Genomic DNA, 24054 nt, shown 5'->3' with positions numbered 1-24054 from the left:
GAGATAAAATTAGATTTAAGTAGTTTTGATTGTACTTAAATATTTTAGCAACATCAAATTAAGAATGCCATGATAGCTGTTTTAAATAATGCTGCTGTGAACATAGGGGTGCATATCTCTGTTCAAAGTAGTGTTCTTGTTTTCTTCCAACAAATACCCAGAAGTATAATTGCTGGGTTGTATGGTATATCTATTTTTAGTTTTTGAGGAATCGCCATACTGTTTTCCATAGGGGCTACACCCCACCAACAGAGTTCAAGGGTTCCCTGTTCTCCACATCCTCACCAACACATGTTATTTGTTGACTTTTTATAATAGCCATTCTGACTAGTGTGAGGTGATTTCACATTGTGGCTTCGATTGGCATTTCTTTGATGATTAGTGATGAGTATCTTTTCTCTGTATGTTCTCATTGGAGAAATAACTTTTTATTTTCTTTGCCCATTTTTCTATCAGATTTTTTAATTTTGGGGATTGACTTTTATGAGTTTCTTATATATTTTGGATATCAACCCCTTATCATTTGCAATTATATTTTCCCATTCAGTAGATTGTCTTTTTGTTTTGGTGAAGGTTTCCTTTGCTGTACAGGAGCTTATTGGTTTGATATAGTCCCATTTGTTTGCTTTTGCTTTTGGTTCCTTTGCTCGGGAGGTTGTATCCAAAAAGATATTACTCAGACTGATGTCAAATAGTTTGTTTCCTATGTTTTATTATAGGAGATTTAGTCTTTAACCATTTTGAGTTTGTTTATTTGTTTGTTTTTGTTTAATCCTCACCTGAGTATATTTTTCCATTGATTTTTTAGAGAGAATGGAAGGGATGGAGGGAGGGGGAAAGAGAAAGAGAGCGAAAGAAACATTGATGTGAGAGAGACACATCAGTTGGTTGCCTCCTGACCAGGGATCAAAACTGCAAACCAGGTCATGCCCTTAACCAGGAATCAAACCCACAGTCTTTTGGTGGGCAGGCCGACCTTCTACCCACTGAACACACCGGCGAGGGCTTGAGTTTATTGTTGTATATGGTGTGAGAGAGTGTCTAGTTTTTCCAATACCACTTATATACTGGCCTTAACATCAGTGATGCTCAGCGCATGGAAAGATGCACAGTCACTGTGGCATTCTTTTCAATATAAATATAGTTGGTATACAGTATTATATTGGTTATATTAGTTGTTACTCCATTGTATATGTTTTACCTCTTTGGTCATAGACTATATAAGTGAGCGTTTATTTCTGTTCCATTGATCTATGTGTCTGCTTTTTTTGCCAGTATCATGCTGTTTTGATTATTACAGCTTTGCAGTGTAGTTTGAGATCAGGGAGCGTGATACCAGCAACTTTGTTCTTCTTTATTTGGGGTTGCTTTCATTATTTGGGGTTTTGTGTTGTTCCATATAAATTTTAGGAATATTTGTTCTTGTTCTGAAAAGAATGACTATATATACACTACAATATGTGTTGCAGCATTACTTACAATAGCCCAAATATGGAAGCAACCTAAGTGTCCATCGATAGATGAATAGGTAAAGATGTGTTGTGTATATACATATGGAAAATTACACAGCAATAAAAAGAATGAAATATTGCCATTTGCAACAACATGGATTGATCTAGAAGGTATTATGCTAAGTGAAATAAGTGAGGCAGAGAAAGACAAATACCAAATGATTTCATTTATATGTAAAATCTAAAAAAATAAAACAAATGAACAAACAAAACAAAAATAGACTCATAGAAACAGAGGCCAAAGGTGTGTTACCAGAAGGTAGATGGTGGGAGGATGAGTGAAATGGGGAAAGGAAATATAGTCAATAATGTGATAATTTTGCACAAATTATTACGAGAATTAGTGTGATGATTACATTGTAAGTTAAAAAATGTCGAATCACAATAATGTCTATATAATACTGTATACCAACTATATTTATATTAAAAAAGAATGCCACAGTGACTGTGCACCTTTCCATGCCCTGAGCATCAGTGATGTTAAGGCTAGCGAAACAGTCACAGTCTTGTGGAGTTCTCAGCCTTGTGAGGGAAGCATAGTGGATACAAAGAAGGGCAGTGGGTATCCTAGGTTAATATTCCATTGCAGGACACCCCATATTCCCTCCTTCTCTCACTTCCCTTTCTACCTGCCCAGACCTGTTTGTAGCCCCTGGTCAGCACTCGATTTACTTGAGGCTGGGTCTTGTGAGTGGCCCTCAGGCTGCCCAGAGATGCAGTGGTATCCTCATAGGACTCTACCTCGTGGGACTCCTACTTCAGATCATGGAGAGTCTGGCTTCAGAGACTGCATACCACCCTGGCACCTCCAGACCCACTTCTGTCTGCCACCTTGTCCTTGGGGACCCTGTGTTCTGAATGGTGGTATTTGCCATGACATCTGCTTGGCCTCTGGGAGAGGGGGTGTCAGAGGGCCTGAGCTCTAACCTGGCTCTGGCACATAGAAGCTGTGTGTCCTCGAACAAGTTAGTTTGCTTTTCTTCAGTTTCCTCACCTAAAAAAAAGGGATGCCCTAGCTGGTTTGGCCCTGTGGATAGAGCGTCTGCCTGCAGACTGAAGGGTCCCGGGTTCCATTCTGGTCAAGGGCACATGCCCGGGTTGCGGGCTCAATTGCCAGTAGGGGCCGTGCAGGAGGCAGCCAATGAATGATTCTCTCTCATCAATGTTTCTTTCTCTCTCTCCCTCTCCCTTCCTCTCTGAAATCAATAAAAATATTTTTATAAAAGGGGAGGAGGATGATAATAGAACCTTCATTGTGGAGGTGACATGAGAAGGGAGCATTACGATGTACGTAAAATGCTGAGTGCACATGGAAGCTGAAAATGTTAGTTATTGCTATTACTGATATTACCCACCATGACTGGTGCTGCCTGTTGAGTAATGAATGTTCCAACAGAGGAAGCAGCAGGCTCAGAGACCCTGAGATAAGAAAGAGCTCAGTGTGCTAGTGGGGAAAAGTGGCCAGAGGGACCAGGGTGGAGAGAAAGAGCAGGGCTGCCACTATACACTGCTGTGGGGGCACTGTCCATACTGAGGTCTGGGTAGGTAGTGCCCACGGGGATTATGCAGTGGCCCTGTGTGTGGGGGGTGGGGGTGGGGGGGGGTTGAGGGGCACAAGATGAGGTCAGAGAGGGAAAAAGGGTCCTCCCCACACCAGCAGCCTGTGAAGGAACAAGAGCTGTTAGGAGAAGGGCCTTGGCCTCACAGCCCATGTGCTTAAGCCATACATGAGACCCTGGTCAGCACTGATTTACAGAGAGATGAGTATTTCATTGTATTTTACAACCAGGCTGTTTGAACACAGCTGTAATCATAGAATAGGTTAGCAACCCTGGTTGCCCACACTTGGTTTGGCTGCTGCTTGGCTACTTGAGCCAGGTCTTCCCTGTCCTGAGCCTCCCTTTTCTCTGGCATTAGTTGCCGGAAGCCATTTCTTTATAACATAACATTCAGAAGCACGCTGTTCCAGAGAACACAGTGGAGAAGACTCTGTCTGTCCTTTCCCCATCTCTTCCCTCACCTTGACATGCTTACCTAACTGTTCTCATCACATTGACCTCCACATCCCAACACGCCAGGTGCATGTTCACTGTAAGGTCTGCCAGTCATCCATCACTGCAGTAACTCGCCTGAGAAACCACCCAGGACTGGGCGTTTATTTCTCTCCCACAGTTACCAGGTGCTGTGGGCTGGGTTCAGGTGTGCCATTTGTTCTCTTAAATACGCTGGAGTGAGTTCTCACAGCAGATCGTAAGAGCCCAAGCAGTCAAGCCAGACTGGATCAGCACATTGAAGGCCTCTCTGCTCATGTTGGTTGGCTCCATGGCCCTGGCCTCAGCAAGTTACATGGCCAAACCTGGCATTGTGGGTAGAGAAAGGCAAATCTCCTTCCACAGAGCCACAGTGCAGGGTTTGGCTGCATTGAGCAGAGTGAAATGGGACCGATACTCCCATTTGCAATGGGAGCCAAGCTTTTTTGTTCTGTCTCTGGCTCTTTCTCATCCTTAAAACTTCACCTTAGAAAAGTCTGACATAAACCCTTAGTAAAAATAGTATTACCCATGCCCCTCCAACCTCCATTTCTGTTACAATGCTGTATTTAGTTTATCTGTCTCACTTAACAGTGTTGTAATATCTTGTTTATAGTTTATCTCCCTAACTAAGGTGTGAGCTCCACTTGGACAGAAACCTGGTCTTTCTGTACTGTCCTGTCAGTAGATGTAGAAAGAATGGATGAATGGATGAATTTCATGCCTGTGGGTAAGTGCAGAGTAGTTTTCGTCTAAAGTCTTTAATTTTGTGTATTTCAGCCTGTGAAGTCCATTTTGAAAACACCAAGGTGCCCATTGAAAATGTTCTAGGAGAAGTTGGAGGTGGGTTTAAGGTGAGTTGCCGGAAGCAGCTCCTGTGACTGCTGTGCGGTTTCATGGTGCTGTTTGTTGGCCCTAGCTTTCTGTATCATCCCTGCTTGTAGCAGACCAGCCTGTGCTGGCCCGGTGACCGTGTGTGGTTCTCCTTTGGGAAATCAGCAAAGTGGAAAGGGAAAAAATTGCCTCCCAGTAGAGGAAGTGTGTGGTTAGAACTAAGTCTCTTCATTAATCTGTGAGGCTTTGTTTGCCTTGAGTAGGGACAAGATTCCTCTCCAGCACGCATGATAAAGCAGGCCAGTGGCACTGGAGAAGCACAGGTTCTCCAATGACTAGCCCTGGGTCCTGAAGCCCCAAGATGTTTTGTTTTTGAGTCAGATGTATTATTATATTTTTATTTACAGATAATTCATATAACATAAAATTCACTGTTTTCAATTGTACACATTGGTTGTTTTTAGTGTATTCGCTATGTTGTGCAATCATCACCATGGTTTAATTCCAGAACATTTCCATCACCCCAGAAAAAAATGCCATCCCTCCCATTTCCAGTTTCCCCCATCCCTTGGCAATCACTATATTAATTTCTGTTTTTATGGACATATCATATAAATGTTATATATATGTGACCTTTTGTGTTTGGCTTCTTATATGAAGTATTACTTTTTCAAAGTTTATCCAAGTGGTAGCATTTGTTATTCCTTTCAGAGGCTGGGTAATATTCCATTGTGTGGATAGACCACATTTTGTTTATTCATTTATCAGCTGATGGACCTTCTTATTGTTTCCACCTCTTGGCCATTATCAATAATGCTGCTATGAACATTTGTGTACAAGTTTTTGTGTGAACAATATGTTTTCAATTCTTTTGGGTATTTACCTAAAAGTGAAATTTCTGGGTCATATGGTGACTGTACATTTAACTTTTTGAGGAACTGCCCAGCTATTTTCCACAGTGGCTGCACCACTTTACATTCCCATCATCAATGTATGAGGGTTCTAGTTTCTCCACATCCTCATCAACACTTGTTATTGTCCATTTTTAAAATGATAGCCATCTTAGTGTGTGTGACATCATATCGCATTGTGGTTTGATTTGCATTTCCCTAATGACTAATACTGCATCTTTTCATGTGTTTATTTGCAATTTTTGGAAAAATGTCTTTTCAAATCCATTGCCCGTTTTTAAATGTCCTTTTTTTGTTGTTGTTGCCCTGTCCTAATTTACTGAATCACTTAGTTAAGTATCTTTACCCTGGTAAGATCCTCTACCCTCTTGGCTGTGAAGCAGAGAACAGAGTAATACCTTCCTCCCCATGTCTTGAGAATCAGATAAATGCCATCAGCTAGTGCTCCTGACAGGATGCTACTTGGTGAATGTGGAACAAAGGGTTGTGGAGGTGGAAGGACAAACATGGGAGCAGCAGTCTGGGTGCAGTGATAGGTTTGTTTGTCACCGTGAAGATATGCAAATTAGAGAATATAGATAAAGAGAAAAAAATGAATTCTGAAACCTGTCCCCAAGAGAATTGGCATTCATTGTTCACATTTTTGTGCTATCTTTCTAGATTTTTATAAAGACCATTCGTCCCTTAAATCTGGTGTGAATGTGTACTATAGTCTGCATTTTTTCATTTATCAATAATCCTAATGTAAACCAAAGTTAATTTTAGACTATAAAAAATAATTAAAAGCATTTATTTGAGCAAAAGGAGCTGCAGCCCAGGAGACACAGATTCAGGGAAGAGCCTAAATTGTGTTCCACCAAGACAAAGGGGAGGCCACTTTTATAGCAAAAGTTGTCCCCCAGGCTCTCAATTAGGTCTGTTTTATATAAATGAGGTGTCCAAAATGTGCAGTTCTGATTGGACAGGGCAGATGTCAGTCCCTTGGTAAAAGATCAAACCAGGGTTTCCTTGCAGGGGTTCAGTCTGAGGTTCTTCGAGGTATAGAGTACATGAGGAGCCCCTGTCAGCAAATGCCTGCTAGGCTCTTACTTATAAAACTTAGGCCCTTGGTTAACCATGGGGAATTCATTTCAGTAGATAAATTCCTTCTCAGGGTTCACATCAAAGGAATCTTTCTACTTTGGGGTCCACATAATCATCTTTTTATGCCAGTAAATGTATATTGCTGTAAGTGTTTAATGCTGAATAGTATTGCTTCATGTAGTGATACCAAGTTAAATGTTACCAGGTTCTCAGCACTGGGAATTTAATAGTGTTTTCACTTCTTTTCTACTCAGAACCACATTGCGTGGCATATATCCTTGTATATATCTTTGCATACTTTTTTTCTTTCTTTCTTTTTTTTTTTTAAGGGTTCTTTTCTTTAGTATATTTTTATTGATTTCAGAGAGGAAGGAGAGGGAGAGATAGAAACATCAGTGATGAAAGAGAATCATTGATTGGCTGCCTCCTGCATGCCCCACACTGGGGATCGAGCCCGCAACCCAGGCATGTGCCCTTGGCCGGAATTAAATCCGGGAGCCTTCAGTCCGAAGGCCTACGTTCTACTCACTGAGCCAAACCAGCTAGGGCTTTGCATACTTTTCTAATTCTTTCATGAGTTTAAACACCGCTAGTGAAGTTACTGGGTCAGAAGGTGTGAATGTTTTTAAATTCCTGATCCTTGTTGCCAAATTTCCTGCTGGGAAGTTGGACCAATGTCTACCCTTCAGTGTGGAGGATGTCCCTGCCCCTAGACCTTCCGGACGCTGCATTACATTTTTTCCCATTGTGTTAGGTAAAACATTTTTGTTTTAATATGCAAAGAAAAATAGATTTATAAATCCCTTTACTAATTTAATGGGATTGTTTGCCAGTCAGCTTAATTACTAAAAAGTGTGTCACACCTCAGTGATTCCAGAGATCACAAAATGATCAAAGTGAGTGGCTGATGAGAGATAAAAGTAAGAGCTTCTGCCCTGACTGGTTTGGCTCAGTGGATAGAGTGTCGGCCTGCGGACTGAGGGGTCCCAGGTTCGATTCCGGTCAAGGGCATGTACCTTGGTTGCGGGCACATCCCCAGTAGGAGGTGTGCAGGAGGCAGCTGATCGATGTTTCTCTCTCATCGATGTTTCTAACTCTCTATCCCTCTCCCTTCCTCTCTGTAAAAAATCAATAAAATATATTTAAAAAAAAAAAAAAAAGTAAGAGCTTCTTCTTCTAGTGCAGTGATGGCGAACCTTTTGAGCTCGGCGTGTCAGCATTTTGAAAAACCCTAACTTAACTCTGGTGCCGTGTCACATATAGAAATTTTTTGATATCTGCAACCATAGTAAAACAAAGACTTATATTTTTGATATTTATTTTATATATTTAAATGCCATTTAACAAAGAAAAATCAACCAAAAAAATGAGTTCGCGTGTCACCTCTGACACGCGTGTCATAGGTTCGTCATCACTGTTCTAGTGCCTTCAGGTTTTATCAGTAGTCAGACTGCTTAGGGCACAGAGGCAGTTAACTGACAGAGGCTGTTCAAAGAATGGGTTGCATCTTGCATCTGGGAAAATTGAGATCTAGACTGTACGTATGGGAATTATAGAAGGGAGTTATTTTGTAGTAGAAAAGGTGATAAAGTGCAAGTGCTGATGCAGGAGGAGAGGACTGAGGTTAGGGGGGAAGATCAGTCTTTGAGTTTGTGAGCCCCTTTTCAGCTGTGGCTAAACCCATCAGGTCTTTGATCCACAGGAAATGAGACCTAGTATCAAATTATTTTCTCCTTTTATTTTCGTTTTGTTGTTTTAAGTGAAAAATTAAGCATGAAGGGGCTGTGAAGTAAATTTTTTTCATAAAACTATGAGTTAGCTTTTGAGAGCCCATTTAAGAAGAGGGAAGAGGAAATACAGATGGGATTTCCTCTTCCCTCTTCATGTCCTGGTCAGTGTCCTCCCACATTCTGAGACATCAAGTCTGAAGTTAGAGTTAGAGGCTCCACCCTTCTCTCCTCCCCCCACCCCCCCAAAGAGGCAGGGCAGGACCTGAATGTAACACTATGATATGATGTGACTTAACCAAGCTCCCTTCCCCATCCAGTGCAAGGTTTGGCCTTGTCCTCCATGTTTTCCAACTGCCTTGGATTGAATATTTAGAACCAATACTTGCACTTCCCAGTAACTGGAGCAGTTGTTTCTAGTCTCTCCAGTCCCACAGAATCTGTTTTGCAGGATTCTACCATTGATTTAACAAGTAAACAAAAATGCAAATTGGTTTGCCTATTTTATTTATTTTTTTAATATATATTTTATTGATTTTTTTACAGAGAGGAAGGGAGAGAGATAGAGAGTTAGAAACATTGATGAGAGAGAAACATCGATCAGCTGCCTCCTGCACATCTCCCACCGGGGATGTGCCCGCAACCCAGGTACATGCCCCTGACCGGAATCGAACCCAGGACCCTTCAGTCCGCAGGCCGATGCTCCATCCACTGAGCCAAACCGGTTTCGGCGGTTTGCCTATTTTATAATGCTAGTCACACATAAGCAAGCAATCAATAAAAAACAGTATTGCATTTTCAGTTTTGCTTTTAGGAAAACTATAGCGTTCACAGACACCTTTCTACCCCCAGACCCCAGCCCTGCCTTTCAATGCTGGACTTGGGATGCCCTTTCTCCCTGGGATGGCCAGGTAGACCTAGCTGAGGGATCTCTTGGGTGGGAACATTTGCTACCCAACATACCCTCTTCCTACACCAAAAGAAACATGCCCACCCATTCCTACTGGACTTGTGTACCCCCCTTTACTCCACCATTATTACCACGGGCCACCTGTTGCCTAATCAGCTGTTTGCCTCTGTGCCCCCTGTAGTCGGTAAGGGGACACCACCATGAATCTAGATAGACTAGATAGATAGACACTTAGGAAGCAGTGTGTGCACACAAATGTATGCCTGTCCCTCATCACAAGCCACTCATCATCTGCATTAGGTAGGAAGTTAAAATTGATAAAGAGGAGAGAAACTGACAAAGCTCCTTAAGAAATACGTCATCATTGTAGGAATTTGGTGGAGGAGGAGCATGTCATGGCAGTGTAAGGAGCTGGTTCAGTGGAGAGAGCACAGGCCTAAATGCAGGCAGATGTTTGCTGTGTGGCCTTGGGAGAAGCCCCTCGTCTCTCTAAACCTCAGGTTCTTCGTCAGTACAATGAGAACCCTGATGCGGAAGCAATGTTGGGAAGGTGTAAGTAGCTGGCAGCATGAACCCAATAAGTCTTACTTGCATACTTTTCTTTCTTTTCTTCCCGGAGCCTAAGAGGATTCACGTGTTCTTTTAGAACGAGGTTATTCAGTTCCTTTTTAGGAGGCGACTCTGAGCCATAGCAGTGATGGTGTGACCTTGTTTTGAAGTGTTGGGACTGTGCTCTCTCCCTGCTCAGTGAGGATTGGCAAGATGATTAACTCAGCCCAAGTACTGGCACAGAATTCTTTAGGGACTTATCTTTTGTTTTCAAACCTTCTGGTAAAAATAGACAAGCACTGTTGTGGTCTGTCACCTTCAGTCCTCCAGGCCCTTGGGCTGTTCCCAGCACAGTATGGGCAAGCAGGACTCTGCGGGAGTGGAATCCACAGTGAGCCCATGCTTTCTCTGCAGGTGGCCATGAACATCCTCAACAGTGGGCGGTTCAGCATGGGCAGTGCTGTGGCCGGGATGCTCAAGAAATTAATCGGTAGGTATGTCAGGGACAGCAGCCCTTTGCGACACAGCCTCGCCCCTGCTGCCTCCCCTCCAGCCTGGACGCTCTGCCATGTGCTCACGACAGACGGTGCTGAGCAGAACATCGGGCAGATGGTCTCACTCAAGTTTAGGACCTGGGCTGTGGTTTAGATCAAAGAATGTACTCGGTCTGTCCCCAAAGGGTGAGTGTTCATGTTTCAGCACTCCTCTATTTTACCTGCTCCGAAAGGATAGGAGGAGGGGAGTGGACATTCTGTCAGAGATGAAGCGGGTAACTGCTCTGACCCATAGGAGCAGAGCTACTTAGTGAGCATCCAAGTGTGAGCCAGACACCTGTAAGCATTAGCCCTGGTTCTCCCAAGATCCCCGTTTTGTAGGTGACTCTTCCCACAGTGGGTGAGGAGTGGGATCAGGTTTGGAACCCAGATCTCTCAGCCTCTCAATCTTCCCTTTGTTTTTTCTGTTAGGATGCCTGAAATCTGGATTTTCCTTTGCCAGTAAACTTAAAATAGCCCTATAAGGTTTTTGTTGGGCACAGAACATGATTACTACATTAGTTTTGTGGGAAATGCAGGGGGCACTGGCTACGGATGGTGGGAGATACCCAGCGGCTGTATACACTGAGGGCTTATGAAGTTCCTCAGAGTTCAGGGCAAGGTGGGATGGGAAGGCTTTGCTTTGGGTTCTTACCTTCCTTTTATAGATGAGGAGACTGATGCTCAGAGAGGGTAAGGGTTTTGCCCAAGGCCATGTACCTGGGCCTAAAAGCTGATCCTGTCAGATGCCAAGCTCAGGGCTTGTCTCACTCTGCTGAGCTGCTTCCAAGACCCTGAAGTCCTCTGGATTTCTTTCCCATTCGGAAATTCCTCAGTACAAGAGCTTTGTGGGGGTGCTCACGGCCAGCCTCTCCCCAAAGGATGTAGAACGATGATATCCCAAGTCCCGGAAATGTGTGAATGTGGGTGCCTGTTTACCATCTGAGCCCACCATGAGAAGCAGTTGTGATTGGATCATACCTGTGGGAATGTTTGGAGAATGCCGACTGTAGGGGCAGGGGCTGCTGACTGGATGGGATGCTGCCCTATTCAGTTGGGTGCCTTCGCAGCTGGGACCATGACGCAGCTTGTGTTCACATCTGTGCACTTTGAAGCCATAGGCCCAAGTTTTCAAAACAGATCGCCTTCCCGCTTTGGGGATGAACAGCTGTGACAGGTGTGAGCCAGTCCCTACTTCTGTCCAGGGCGTTTATGGGGGCATGACTTGGTGCTAGGCGCCTTCCACCTGCATCGTGCAGTCTTCACAACTCTGTGAGATCAGTGGTATTGTTCAGGAAGGTGAAGTCGCTTGTCTTGGGCTACCAGCTGGTAAGAAAAAGTACCAGACTCAGACCTATGTCTGACTTCAAATTGTGCTTCACGTCTGTCCTGTGTGCTCTGGGCACCACTGGGCGTGGATAGTCCCTCCTCCAGCCTGGCTTTGCTAGAAAGCAGGGGCTCTGTCTTTCAGGGGGCTTGGTCTCAGCAGACTGTTTCACATAGTTTCTGCCTGAGGGCTGGAAGGTGATGATGACAGCCTTAGTAAATTATCGTAGGACAACCAGAAAATTGTTCTTTTAAACACTCTGTTCTTCTTCAGAAATGACTGCAGAATATGCCTGCACGAGAAAGCAGTTCAACAGGAGCCTCAGTGAATTTGGATTAATTCAGGTACTAAGGTTGTACAAGTGGCACTGTATGGATTTCACTGTGTGAGCATTGTGTCTTTCAGTGTCTGTACTGGTGACTTCTGTAAGTGACTGGGGAAGAGGACAGGCTTTATTTAATGTGACACCCTTTTTTTAAAAAATATATATATTTTTATTGATTTCAGAGAGGAAGAGAGAGGGAGAGATAGAGCATCAATGACGAGAGAATCACTGATCGGCTGCCTCCTGCACGCCTCCTACTGGGGATTGAGCCAGCAACCCGAGCATGTGCCCTCGTCCGGAATCAAATCCAGGACCCTTCAGTCCGCAGACCAATGCTCCATCCACTTAGCCAAACCAGCTAGGGCGATTTTATTCACCTTTAGAGACCACTACTATGGGAGGGGCTTTACAGAGGAATTGGTATATAAAAATGACCCTGAAAGGCAAGTAGGATTTCAAAGCAAAATCCAAAGGAGGGATGCTAGGCCAGGACCATAGTGCTAGAGGTGGGAGAGTATCTGGTGTGTTTGGAAAAGCAAGAAGCCCTGCTTTGCTTGCTGGGGCATAGAGTATGTGCAGAAGTGGCTGGAAGGGTAAGTTAAGGCTGTGCTGTGAAGGGTCTTGAGTGACAGGGTATTTGATAGGTGAGGTGAATGACCTGTGTCTGTGTAGCAGAGGGAGGCTGAGGAGGAGGTTCCAGTTACTATGGAAGTGGTCGGCTGCGGAGGAGGAGCCAGGGAAAAGGTCTTAGAACTGGCCAGGAATGTGACACCCTTTTGTGAATGCTCAGGCTCGGTTCTCCTGTATAGTGTGAGGCTTTGGACTTCATTACCTTCTCTGCTGGTTGGCAGATTTGGTTCTCAGCACATATAAAATGCTTCTTGCTTTTATTTTTTTTTAACACTCCAGGAAAAGTTTGCCTTGATGGCTCAGAAGGCTTATGTAATGGAAAGTATGGCCTACCTCACTGCAGGGATGCTGGACCAACCAGGGTTTCCTGACTGCTCCATCGAGGCTGCCATGGTGAAGGTAATCCCAGCACAGCCCGAGGGGAGCTGAGGAAAGCTCCTTAGCTACTGTGGGGTCCGTGTGGTCAAGGAAGATAAAGGACTTGCCTGAGTTCATCCAGTGAGACTGTGACAATCAGAGCTCCTGCCTCGTTCGGTCTCATCTCAAAGCCCAGTTCTCTCTTGAGCCTCCCATTCCATCCCCAGCCACTCTGCCCCTGTTCTGAGGCCTTCCTTTTGGAAGGGAGTTGGCACTGACCTTCTCCCGGGTCTGTGGCAGGTGTTCAGCTCAGAGGGTGCCTGGCAGTGCGTGAGTGAGGCGCTGCAGATCCTCGGCGGCTCGGGCTACATGAGGGACTACCCGTACGAGCGCATGCTGCGTGACACCCGCATCCTGCTCATCTTTGAGGTGCGTGCCCTGATACCAGATCCACCTCGTTCTGCCATGGACCCCCTGAGCCTCCTGGTTCTGGGCCCAGGCTGGCTTCTGCGTTCTGTCATTTAACCCTCTTCACAACCCTGCCTAGACCCTGTTCTGCAGACTGAGAGGCCAAGCATTTCACCTAGGGTCTCACTTCCAAGGGCCCTTCTGTTGAGCCTACCACCTCCTGGCAAACCACCGCAGGTCTTTGCCAAGTTGCTTTTGCCAGCTGTGGTGGAACAAACAGAGATCTTCTCATAGGAAGGCCTCAAATGCTCTGTCTGGGTCTGGGTTTTCTTCTCAGTATATTGAGGGAGCTTAGGAGGGTCATCTCTGAGGGCTTTCCCAGCCTGGCAGTTCTTGCTCTCTAATTGCTGTCCCCCATGAATTCACAAGCCTAAAGGTGCTGGGAGGGTCCTGGGTGGGGAAGACACCTCAGACACATCCCACCTTTGGAGTGCTAGTGGTCTTGATTGTGTGGACCGACTGACCAAGGAGGAAACCAGAATACCAGGGAGTGAGGGACAGGTGCATCTCTCCTGAGGGACTGAAGTCTTATGAAGCAATTGCACTTGAGGGCAGAAAGGATTTTGACCAGGCATAGGGGAGGCTGTATGGGCCGAGCACAGGGAAGTAGAGCATCCTAGGCCCAGACAGGAGCTTACCTGCCCCCTCTAAGTGAGTGGAGGTAGAATAAGCAAGCCTTTGTGGGAGTATTGGCCAGGCCTGCTTGGTGGGCTGGGGCAGGTGATGGAGCAGGTGAGGGGGGAATGGAAAGGAGACAAGCAGCCAGGTTATATAGGACCTTGGTTCTTTACTCTGGGGGCAGTGGAAACGATAAAAGGTTATAGCCCTGCTTGAATGGCTTCCACGGTGTGAGCGAGCGGGCAGTAGCACGGTCCACCCAGTCGCACATGCAGGATGCTGGGCTAACTTCCATGAGGCAGCTTTGACCTCTGTACTGCTGACCACAGGGAACCAATGAGATTCTCCGGATGTACATCGCCCTGACAGGCCTGCAGCACGCCGGACGCATCCTGACAGCAAGGATCAAGTAGGTGCCATTCCCACTCTGCTCCTTGGGTCCCACCTGGGAAAACAAGAGTGGGTGAGCAGTATATCCTTGAAAAGCCGAGCCCATTCGCTGCCTGGCTGGAGAGAGGGAAGGTGGGCAGGAGCCTTGGCAGTGAGTGTTTGGCCTTGGAAGCTGGGCTCCAGAGCTCGGCCATTATTTGAGGCTGACAGGAGGAGCCAGCTACTCAGTGAAGCCCTCACTGCCCTGCCCATGGGCTCACTCCCTGGACAGTTCCTGTTTCCTATGCTGCAGGGACTTTTGTTTTCAGGATCTGGGAATGAGAGATGCCCCTTAAATAGATGCCAGGCTCCAAGGCCAACACAAGAACAATTTGTTTGTTTTCTCTCTCCCTTGCTCTTGCCCTCTCTTGCTCCTCTCAATCCCCATCCTGAGGCCAGGGCAATTAGAAATCACTGCTGGAGCCCAAGAACAGGTTGCTCAGAGCATATTGCAAAGTATTTACTGGAGAAGAACGACCTGGAAGCTGGCTGTGGCTCAGCTCCTTGTGGAGGGAGCACAAGAATAGCTCTACCTCAGAGGAGACTGGCTGCTATCGGACAGGCTGGCCGGACTCAGCCTGCAGCCAGGTGCCCGGAGTGCCCAGACTAGAGGAAGGTCATATTGGGCCTGGGTTGGCACTTTATGGCTTTGCATAGTCAGGGAGAAGGAATGGGTGCCCTAGAGCTCTGGGGTACCTATTGGTGGGGGTTTTGTTGCTGGGCAGTGGGAAGAACAGCAGGGCCTCAGGTCATGGGGCCATGGGCTTTCTGCAGCGAGCTTAAACGGGGCAATGTGACCACTGTCCTGGAGACCGTTGGCCAGAGACTTCGGGACTCCTTGGGCCGAACCGTGGACCTGGGATTGACAGGGAATCTCGGAGTTGTGCACCCCAGTGTTGCGGTGAGTGAGCCCAGCAGGTATAGCCTGTCAGATATCTTCCTCCCAGAAGGGATGTGACCAAGGGTGATGGGGAGGACCAGTCAGTCTGAGGGACAGCTGATGTCCCGTCTCCACCCTGTCACAATGGAGAACAGCCTGCATGTTAGCCAGGCCTGGGCCCTGGAGGCCCTGCCATCCCAGTGGGACAGGATGGCACCATGGGGAGGAGGTGCTGAGCTGAGTCCTTTCCTCTGGCCTCCAGGACGGTGCCAACAAGCTCGAGGAGAACGTGTATTACTTTGGGCGCACTGTGGAGACGTTGCTGCTCCGCTTTGGCAAGGTAGTCAGGCCCCTGCCAGACCCAGGGGTGGCAGGCCCTCCAACTTTGGGGTTAGGGAAATGGGGCCAGCATCTATGAGATAATGTTTTACCAAGTGTCCACCTTTAGAACCAAGCCCAGGAAGAAATCTACTCACCATGGAGGGGTGGAATGGGGAAGCAGGGCTGATGGGGTGGGTGCCCTGCTGGGGAGCCCCCTCCAGATGAAGAGAGGCTCCTGCATTTGTGGGGGAAGCCTCAGCAGGGCGTGAATCTCACGACCTGATCTGGGAGGCTCTGCGGCTGAAGATGTATTAATTAAGCCCTGGCCTCTGGTCTCAGCCAGGTTCCTGGGACTTGGTCTTACCTTTACCCTTGCCCAAATCTAGACAGAGTGAAAGGAAAACAGGCGGCCACCGGGAGCCAACTTCTCACAATCCCGAGGCATAAAATGAGGCTCAGAGATGTGAAATGTGCCCAGGGAGGGACTGTGGGGGATGGGATCGCAAGTAATGGGCCTCCACCCTGGGGCTCTGTGTTCCCAGACCATTGTGGAGGAGCAGATGGTCTTGAAGCGGGTGGCCAACATCCTCATCAACCTGTACGGCATGACAGCTGTGCTGTCTCGGGCCAGCCGCTCCATACGAGCAGGACTCCGGAACCATGACCACGAGGTGAGCCTGCTCTGCCCTGCCCTGTTCTACTCGTCCACACACAGGTAGCTTCCCACTGGCTTTGTCCTGCTGCACTCAACTGAGGCCCGGTGGTTGGGGGTGGGATCATTGAGTGGCATGGCCCAATTTAGCAGTCTCAAGTGGGAGGGCTGGGCAAGTCAAGGGGCTTGGAACCCCAGAGAGAGAGTAAAGTGCAGGGTCTGTGCAGCGGTTGACCTGGAGGCTGGTGGGTTTGCCGAGTTGTGGCTGTGGCCTGTGGTAAGTACTGAAGTTCCAATGGGAGGGAGGGTCCATGTCTGCTCAGGACACAGGGCCACTCCCTTTCGTTTTCCCATTTGAGAGAAAAGGGTGGGTGAGTGATGGAGTCCTACACCCAGTGCCCTCACCCTGTCTGTCCTCCTCACCCTGCTAGAGGAGTCACTGAGTGCCTGTGGATTTCGTCTTCATGTGCATTGACTCAGTAGCCAGTGTCCACAGGAATTGTGATGTCTCTCTCACAGCGGAGGAAACTGAGGCTCAGAGATGTTGAGTAATTTGCTCTTGGGACAGAGCTAGTTTGGCTCTGGGCTGGAATTAGTACCTAAGATTGTGTCACTTCTGAGCCAAGCTTCTTGACCCCAGTCAAGCTGCCCAGTGGTTCTTTCAAGTTTAGAGCAGTGGTTCCCAAACTTATTTGGCCTACCGCCCCCTTTCCAGAAAAAATATTACTCAGCCCCTGGAAATTAATTTTTTTTTAATTTTAATAGCAGTTACTCATCGCCCCCAAATGCACCTGTGGCCATCACCGCCCCCCTGGATCGCTGCAGCGCCTACCAGGGGGCGGTAGCGCCCACTTTGGGAATCACTGGTTTAGAGGTCAGTCACCAGGGAGGGAGCCCTATGGCCCAGAGAGCTCAAGGTTCTCTCTGACCTTGGTTCTGGCAGGTTCTGTTGGCCAACATCTTCTGCACAGAAGCTTATTGCCAGAATCTCTTCACCTTATCTCAGCTGGACAAGTGTGAGTAGGGTTGCTTGGGGGAGGAAGGAAAGGGTCTGATTCTAGGCGACTGTTTTTTTTTTGTTTGTTTGTTTTTAATTAAATCTTTATTGTTCAGATTATTACATTTGTTCCTCTTTTTTTCCCCCCATAACTCCCCTCCTTCCAGCTCCCACCCCACCCTCCGCCCTCACTCCCCACCCACTGTCCTCATCCATAGGTGTGCACGATTTTTGTCCAGTCTCTTCCCGCATCTCCCACTCCCCTTTCCCCCCCAAGAATAGTCAGTCCATTCCCTTTCTATGTCCCTGATTCTATTATAATCACCAGTTCATTTTGTACATCAGGTTATTTATTCACTTGATTCTTAGATTCACTTGTTGATAGATGCATATTTGTTGTTCATAATTTGTATCTTTACCTTTTTCTTCTTCTTCCTCTTCTTAAAGGATACCTTTCAGCATTTCATATAATACTGGTTTGGTGGTGATGAACTCCTTTAGCTTTTCCTTATCTGTGAAGCTCTTTATCTGACCTTCAATTCTGAATGATAGCTTTGCTGGATAAAGTAATCTTGGTTGTAGGTTCTTGGTATTCATCACTTTGAATATTTCTTGCCACTCCCTTCTGGCCTGCAAAGTTTCTGTTGAGAAATCAGCTGACAGTCGTATGGGTATTCCCTTGTAGGTAACTGAGTTTCTTTCTCTTGCTGCTTTTAAGATTCTCTCTTTGTCTTTTGCTCTTGGCATTTTAATTATGATGTGTCTTGGTGTGGTCCTCTTTGGATTCCTTTTGTTTGGGGTTCTCTGCGCTTCCTGGACCTGTAAGTCTATTTCTTTCACCAGGTGGGGAAAGTTTTCTGTCATTATTTCTTCAAATAGGTTTTCAATATCTTGCTCTCTCTCATCTTCTGGCACCCCTATAATTCTGATGTTGGTACGTTTGAAGCTGTCCCAGAGGCTCCTTACACTATCTTTGTATTTTTGGGTTCTTTTTTCATTTTGCTTTTCCGGTTGGGTGTTTCTCGCTTCTTCGCATTTCAAATCTTTGACTTGATCCTTGCGACCCTCTGGTCTGCTGTTGGGAGTCTGTATAATATTCTTTATTTCAGTCAGTGTATGCTTACTTTCTAGATGGTCCTTTATCACACCATCGAGGGTCTCATTAGATTTCCTGTATATCTCATCAAGTTTATCGACAGACTCTAGAAGCCTCTTGAGAGACCTCAAAAGTGTGGTTCTGAACTCAATATCCTCCCTTGATAGTTTTGTCCTGTTTCTTTGACTCCGCATTTTTTACGCTTTCTTGGTACACCCCCTAGTGGTCTTTGTGCGCAGTCTTGTTGTCTCTAGGCCACTGTTGATGGTGAGCTTCTTCTGGACCCTGTTGCCGGGGTTCGTGTCCCAGCATCAAGAAGCGTTCAGGAATCTGGAAAAGGCGCTGTGCGTAGATGACATAGAAATTCCAGAGACTAATAAAGAGTCCGGAGACGAGTTATAATTTTAAAAGGCATTGGGGATCAGAGGACCTTCAGCTAAAGGAACTGAAGACTACCTCCTTGCCTAGGACCCTTGCTTTTATTAACACAATTTGTCTGTCCTAAGACAGGGTGGAGATAATACACCTCAAAGGGTAAGGTTTCAAAGGGTACAGAGGCATTGTCTGGGGAATAGCCTACGGCTGTTCAGGTGTTTGGCCAGTAGGAGGCAATAACATGTAGATTAAGATGCCCTTTAGCTGTCTGGCAGCCACAATCAGTTTCCTATTCAAGGTTTGGGGAAATGCCTTTAGCCATTCCCAGATGGTGACTACATGTGTGACTCAACCCTGTTGAGTCCCCAAGTCTCATCAACCTTTTGATGAAACTCTTAAAATTATGACATGCTGGAATTGGTCTATGGCACCCTGTCAGGCTCCCATGGCCTGCTGGCTACTCACAAACTTCTGCCTTGAGTGAGGGCTGACTAAGACCTCCACTGGCAGAGAGGCAGGAGCACGGATCTGCAGGTGCAAGCTCTGCCACAGCCCCTGTGCGGGCCCTGCAGCATCTGCCCAGGGAAGGTTCACAAAGGAAGGAGACATTTCCCTTGCCTTTTCACTCGAACACTGCAGTGGAGAGGAAGCTGCCCCTCTCACAGATGACCCGGGATGCTGTTCTAGACCATCTGCTCAGTCTGGAATGCTCCTATGGCCATGTCTTAGAATGTATAGCTTAAATTCTCCTCTGACCTTACAGTCCTGCTGGCCTCAAGGCTTTACATCATGTGTTCCAACAGAGCCCAGCCCTGTTGCTAAGAGATTGTGGAGAGGGGCACATAATTCTGTGTAGGTTCTGGCTCAGGGTGCTGTTCAGGCACCCTCCACAGTGCTGACTTGACTGTTAATGTGCTATGGAGATGAGGAGATGGTTTCTCCTGCAATAATAGGCTTGCATCGCAAAGGGTCTTTTATTGAGCAAGTGCCTTCTCCCACAGGATCTAGAGTTTTTAGGGATTAACAAGATGATCCCTTTGTTATTCAGAGTAAAGCCTCTATGTACAGCCCAGAATCACTTCCTGGGGGTTTGGAGGGGTGGTGGGGATACCCACAGGCTGACTGTTAGGAAAACTGTTCCAGCAATATTCCGGTTGTCACAATGCAGACAGATCACCCGCTGTCTTCTTTCCCTCCCAGATTCTCCAGAAAATCTAGATGAACAGATCAAGAAAGTGTCCCAGCAGGTCCTAGAGAAGCGAGCATACATCTGTGCCCACCCTTTGGACCGGACATCCTGAAGCAGAGGGATGGTGGTCACTGTTGCCGCCAGCCCTCAGGCCACAGCCTGTTGCTGGACAACTCTCACTTTTTCCAGAAGGTGTTGAACTTGGGGTTATTTTAAGTTGAACTTTATTCCCAGTCTTTATCTGAGGTCTTTCTCTTCGCCTGGAGAAACTTCTTCTAGGCTTGATCTGTGAGCACTGCTGCCTAACATGATCATTCCAGGTTCCTAGTGGAGATGGAGATGGATAGAGAGAGAATGGAGTTGCTGAGACCTGGAATTAGAGGATACGCTCTTAGTTTAGGAGACCTCAGAATGGAAACGGGCGCTTGAGCTGCTGCCTCTGTCGCATGAGCCTGCGGGGACCTATTTCGGGCATGGACGGCCAGTTCTACTAGACCACACCTTTCCCAAGAAATAGCTTGAAAGCTGTGTATGTGTCATTCATTCAGACTAGCAGCAAAATATACTTAAAACATGTACCAGGAACCACTTAACAAAAAAAGAATATAAAATGGCACAGTTTGTGTTTACCCTTCTAGTCATGTTTTTCCTCAGAACCAGCCTTTAATGGATGGCAGCATGCTCCTAAAAACCACCCTTTGGTGATGGCTCTCAGTCTCTTTTGTCCTCAACCTGTGAGAAGAAGGCCTTGAAAGCTGAGGAGCAGGTTCCCTCTGCAGGGCCATGGGGATTATGAGCCCTATCTTTGATCCCTCTCGGTGATGGCTGGAAAACAGCATTGCTTGGTACATGACAACATATGCTTGTTTCCACCTGGGTTTTTCTGTCTGTTTTCTTTGCAAGGATTGCCTGTCTACAGTGGACCAGAAAGTTGACATTGCCTAAGGCCACTGGAACTGGTACATACAGCACCTGAGTTTAGAGAATGGAAATAAAAGTAGCAACACCTACAAACATCCCCAAAGGAAGGGGAAAGTAAGAATAGATACTTTTGAAGAAATAATGAGTATCGAATTGATAAGGAAAATTCCAAGCCTGGACACATTTTTAGTGAGATTTAAAACAAAGGCAAAGATGAATTCTGAAAAGTAACAGAGAAAAAGGGCAGGGCACCTGTGAAGGAAAAAGTACGATGAACATCAGATCCCACAACAGCAATGCTGTAAATAAGAAGGTAAAGAACTTGAGCCTGCAGATTTTTTGTTTTGTTTTGTCTTGGTTTTGTTTTTAATTGATTTTAAAATAATGAAAAGGCAAGCCATAGACTGGGAAAATATATTTGCAATACATGTGACTGACAACTGATCCAGATAAAAATAAAATAAAAAACCCACAAGCCAGTAAGAAAAATACAACTAAACTTCTTTTAAATAGAGGAAAAATATATAGTTAACAGGCACGTCACAAAATGAGATATCCAAATGGCCAATCATATGAACAGGTACTCAACATTATTACAGATATTTATAAGTAAATATATGTGTGTTGAAAATAAGCTAATGCAGGAAGGCATACTGTATGGTTCCATTATATCAAGTTCAACAAGCAAAACTAATGTGGTGACACTTCAGGATGTTAGTTAATGGGGAAGGGATATGATACTTTCTGGGTGATAGAATTCTTCTACATGCTGATTTGAGTAATGGTTTCACAGATACCTATATATGAAAGCCTAAGTGACCATTACAACCAGACGACTGGTAGCTATGACGCGCACTGACCACCAAGGGGCAGACGCTCAATGCAGGAGCTGCCCTCTGGTGGTCAGTGCGCTCCCACAGCCAACCTCCTGCGGCCAGCCAACCTCCCACAGTCCCTCCCCCCAGCCGGCCAGCCCAATTAGCCTGGATTGGGACTGGGCAAGACGGCCCCGATTGGACAGGAGGGACCCCACCTGTGCATGAATTTGTGCACCGGGCCTCTAGTATCTATATATCTATATGTATGTGTGTGTGAATGACTTAAGATTTATGCATTTTACTAACTTTAATGTATTAAAAAAAAAGAAAAGAAAACTTGACATAAAACCATAAGTGAATATTCTGTGAGAGAAAGCCATTGTGCAAGAATAGAAGCCTTTTAATATTTTACAAGAATATATATTACAAGAATAGAAGCCTTTTAATGATAGTGGCCAGCATTTGCTAGTATTGTTTATTTGCTTTCCATCCATCATCTGATTAAATCTTCATTATAACTCTATGGACTCAGAATTTTTAATTATCTTGTGCAGTTGAGGAAACTGGAACCATACGTTTCCATGACTTATCAAGGGTTATAAAGCTAAAAGGGTAGTAGATCTAGAATCTAAATCTTAGAATATTTGGTTCCAAAGCTAGTGCTCATAATGACTCTACTACATTTACTCTCTGTTATAAATGAAATGATTCATAAAACTATCATTGTGCCAAAAATGGAGCTTTTACAAATAAAATTCTCTGTCATTAGAAAATAAATACATAGGAGGAGAAAGAAACAAATCCCTAATCATACTGTATTTGGATATTTTAACAGACTTCCTCTAGTGAGGGAAGAAACAGAATTTAAAGATACGGTTATAGAAGATTTGAAAAAAATTGACATATATAGAACATTATCAACAACTACAGGAATACACATATATTTCAAGTAAGTTGGGACATTTACCAGAATTGATATGCTGAACCACAAATCAAATCTCAGCAATGGATAGAAGATATACAGTAAAATCAAGGTAGAACTCAGTAACAAAAAGATATGGGTAACTGAAACTTCCTAAAGTATTTAGAAATTAAACAGTATACTATTAAATAACCCATGTGTCAAAGAAAAAATAAAAATGGAATTAGAAATATTTTTAACTGAGTCATTATGAACATATGTATTTAAACTTGGGGAATGTAGTTAATGTTCACAGAAAATTCACAGCCAAAATGAATATAATAAAATGATAAATACTTAAAATCAATTATCTCAATATCCATCTGAAGAAATTAGAAAAAGAACAAATTAAATCTAAAAATAAAAAAATGAATAAGCAGAAATCAACAATATCCTATATAATAAAAGCCTCATATGCTAAGTGTCTGGTTGTCTGTTCAACCAATCAAAGCATAATATGCTAAGGCCGCTGAACCGCTCACTATGACGTGCATTGACCACCAAGGGGCAGACGCTCCAAACGGTAGGTTAGCTTGCTGCTGGGGTCCGGCCAATCAGGACTGAGCAAGACAGCTGGACATGCTCTGGAGCCCTCCCACAGTCCCTCCCCGGCTGGCCAACCTCCCGCATCCCTCTCTGGCCCCAGTCATGCACTGGTGTGGTCCCTCGGCCTGGCCTGCGCCCTCTCACAATCCAGGACTGTTCAGGGGTGTCGGAGAACTGGTTTCAGCCCGATGGCGGAATGACCAGTTGCTATGACACGCACTGACCACCAGGGGGCAGATGCTCAACGCAGGAGCTGCCCCCTGGTGGTCAGTGTGCTCCCACAGGGGGAGCACCACTCAGCCAGAAGCCAGGTTCACAGCTGGCAAGTGCAGCGCCGGTGGCAGGAGCCTCTCCTGCCTCTGCGGCAGCACTAAGGATGCCCAACTGATGGCTTAGGCCTGCTCCCCACAGTAAGCGGGCCTAAGCCATCAGTCAGACATCCCCCGAGGGCTCCCAGACTGCAAGAGGGCGCAGGCTGGGCTGAGGGACAACCGCCCCCACCCCCCGAGTGCACAAATTTCGTGCACTGGGCTTCTAGTAAAAAATAAAGGTATAATATGGAAATCAAATGAGCAATGGAGAATATTGGTTCTTTGAAGAGAATATTGCATTCATAAATGCAATTTCTTTTTTTTTTAATATTTTATTGATTTTTTACAGAGAGGAAGGGAGAGGGATAGAGAGTTAGAAACATGGATGAGAAACATCGATCAGCTGCCTCCTGTACACCCCCCACTGGGGATGTGCCCGCAACCAAGGTACATGCCCTTGATCGGAATCGAACCTGGGACCCTTCAGTCCGCAGGTTGACGCTCTAGCCACTGAGCCAAACCAGTTAGGGCCATAAATGCAAAACAAGGTTTTAAAATTTTTAGGACAAAATAATAGTTTTATGACCTAGGGGTAGGAAATAATTACTTAAGGCAAAAAATACAAATCATAAGGGTAGAAATGGAAAATTTACAAAATTTCAAATAATTTTAATCAATAAAAGACATCATTAAAAGAGTGAGAAGACAGACAGCAGCTGATATATACCACATATATAAAATGCCA

The 24054-nt window shown here is 45.7% G+C and overlaps 1 protein-coding gene across 5 annotated transcripts in view; it reads left to right on the top strand.

The window, feature by feature from the left end:
- ACAD9 (acyl-CoA dehydrogenase family member 9) overlaps nucleotides 1-22645 on the top strand; it is a 67952-nt gene extending 45307 nt beyond the window's left edge. The window contains exons 8-19 of one of the 5 annotated variants that reach the window (XR_002828491.1): nucleotides 4322-4395; nucleotides 9970-10045; nucleotides 11689-11759; nucleotides 12650-12769; nucleotides 13028-13156; nucleotides 14143-14222; nucleotides 15017-15143; nucleotides 15385-15462; nucleotides 15986-16114; nucleotides 16861-17111; nucleotides 19764-20986; nucleotides 22327-22645. Coding sequence is in view for 3 of the 5 variants with exons in the window: in XM_006085747.3 (XP_006085809.1) it covers nucleotides 4322-4395; nucleotides 9970-10045; nucleotides 11689-11759; nucleotides 12650-12769; nucleotides 13028-13156; nucleotides 14143-14222; nucleotides 15017-15143; nucleotides 15385-15462; nucleotides 15986-16114; nucleotides 17039-17111; nucleotides 19764-19864 (1058 nt within the window). In the remaining 2 variants the exon portion in view is untranslated. The other 4 variants (XR_002828492.1, XM_006085747.3, XM_014453165.2 and 1 more) reach the window with 4 other exon arrangements.
- Nucleotides 22646-24054: the final 1409 nt, after the last annotated feature.

Source organism: Myotis lucifugus, unplaced genomic scaffold (genome assembly GCF_000147115.1).
Source record: "Myotis lucifugus unplaced genomic scaffold, Myoluc2.0 scaffold_21, whole genome shotgun sequence".
Classification (NCBI taxonomy): domain Eukaryota; kingdom Metazoa; phylum Chordata; class Mammalia; order Chiroptera; family Vespertilionidae; genus Myotis; species Myotis lucifugus.
The sequence above is the reverse complement of the archived record's forward strand: the minus strand, read 5'-3'. Positions and strand labels throughout refer to the sequence as shown.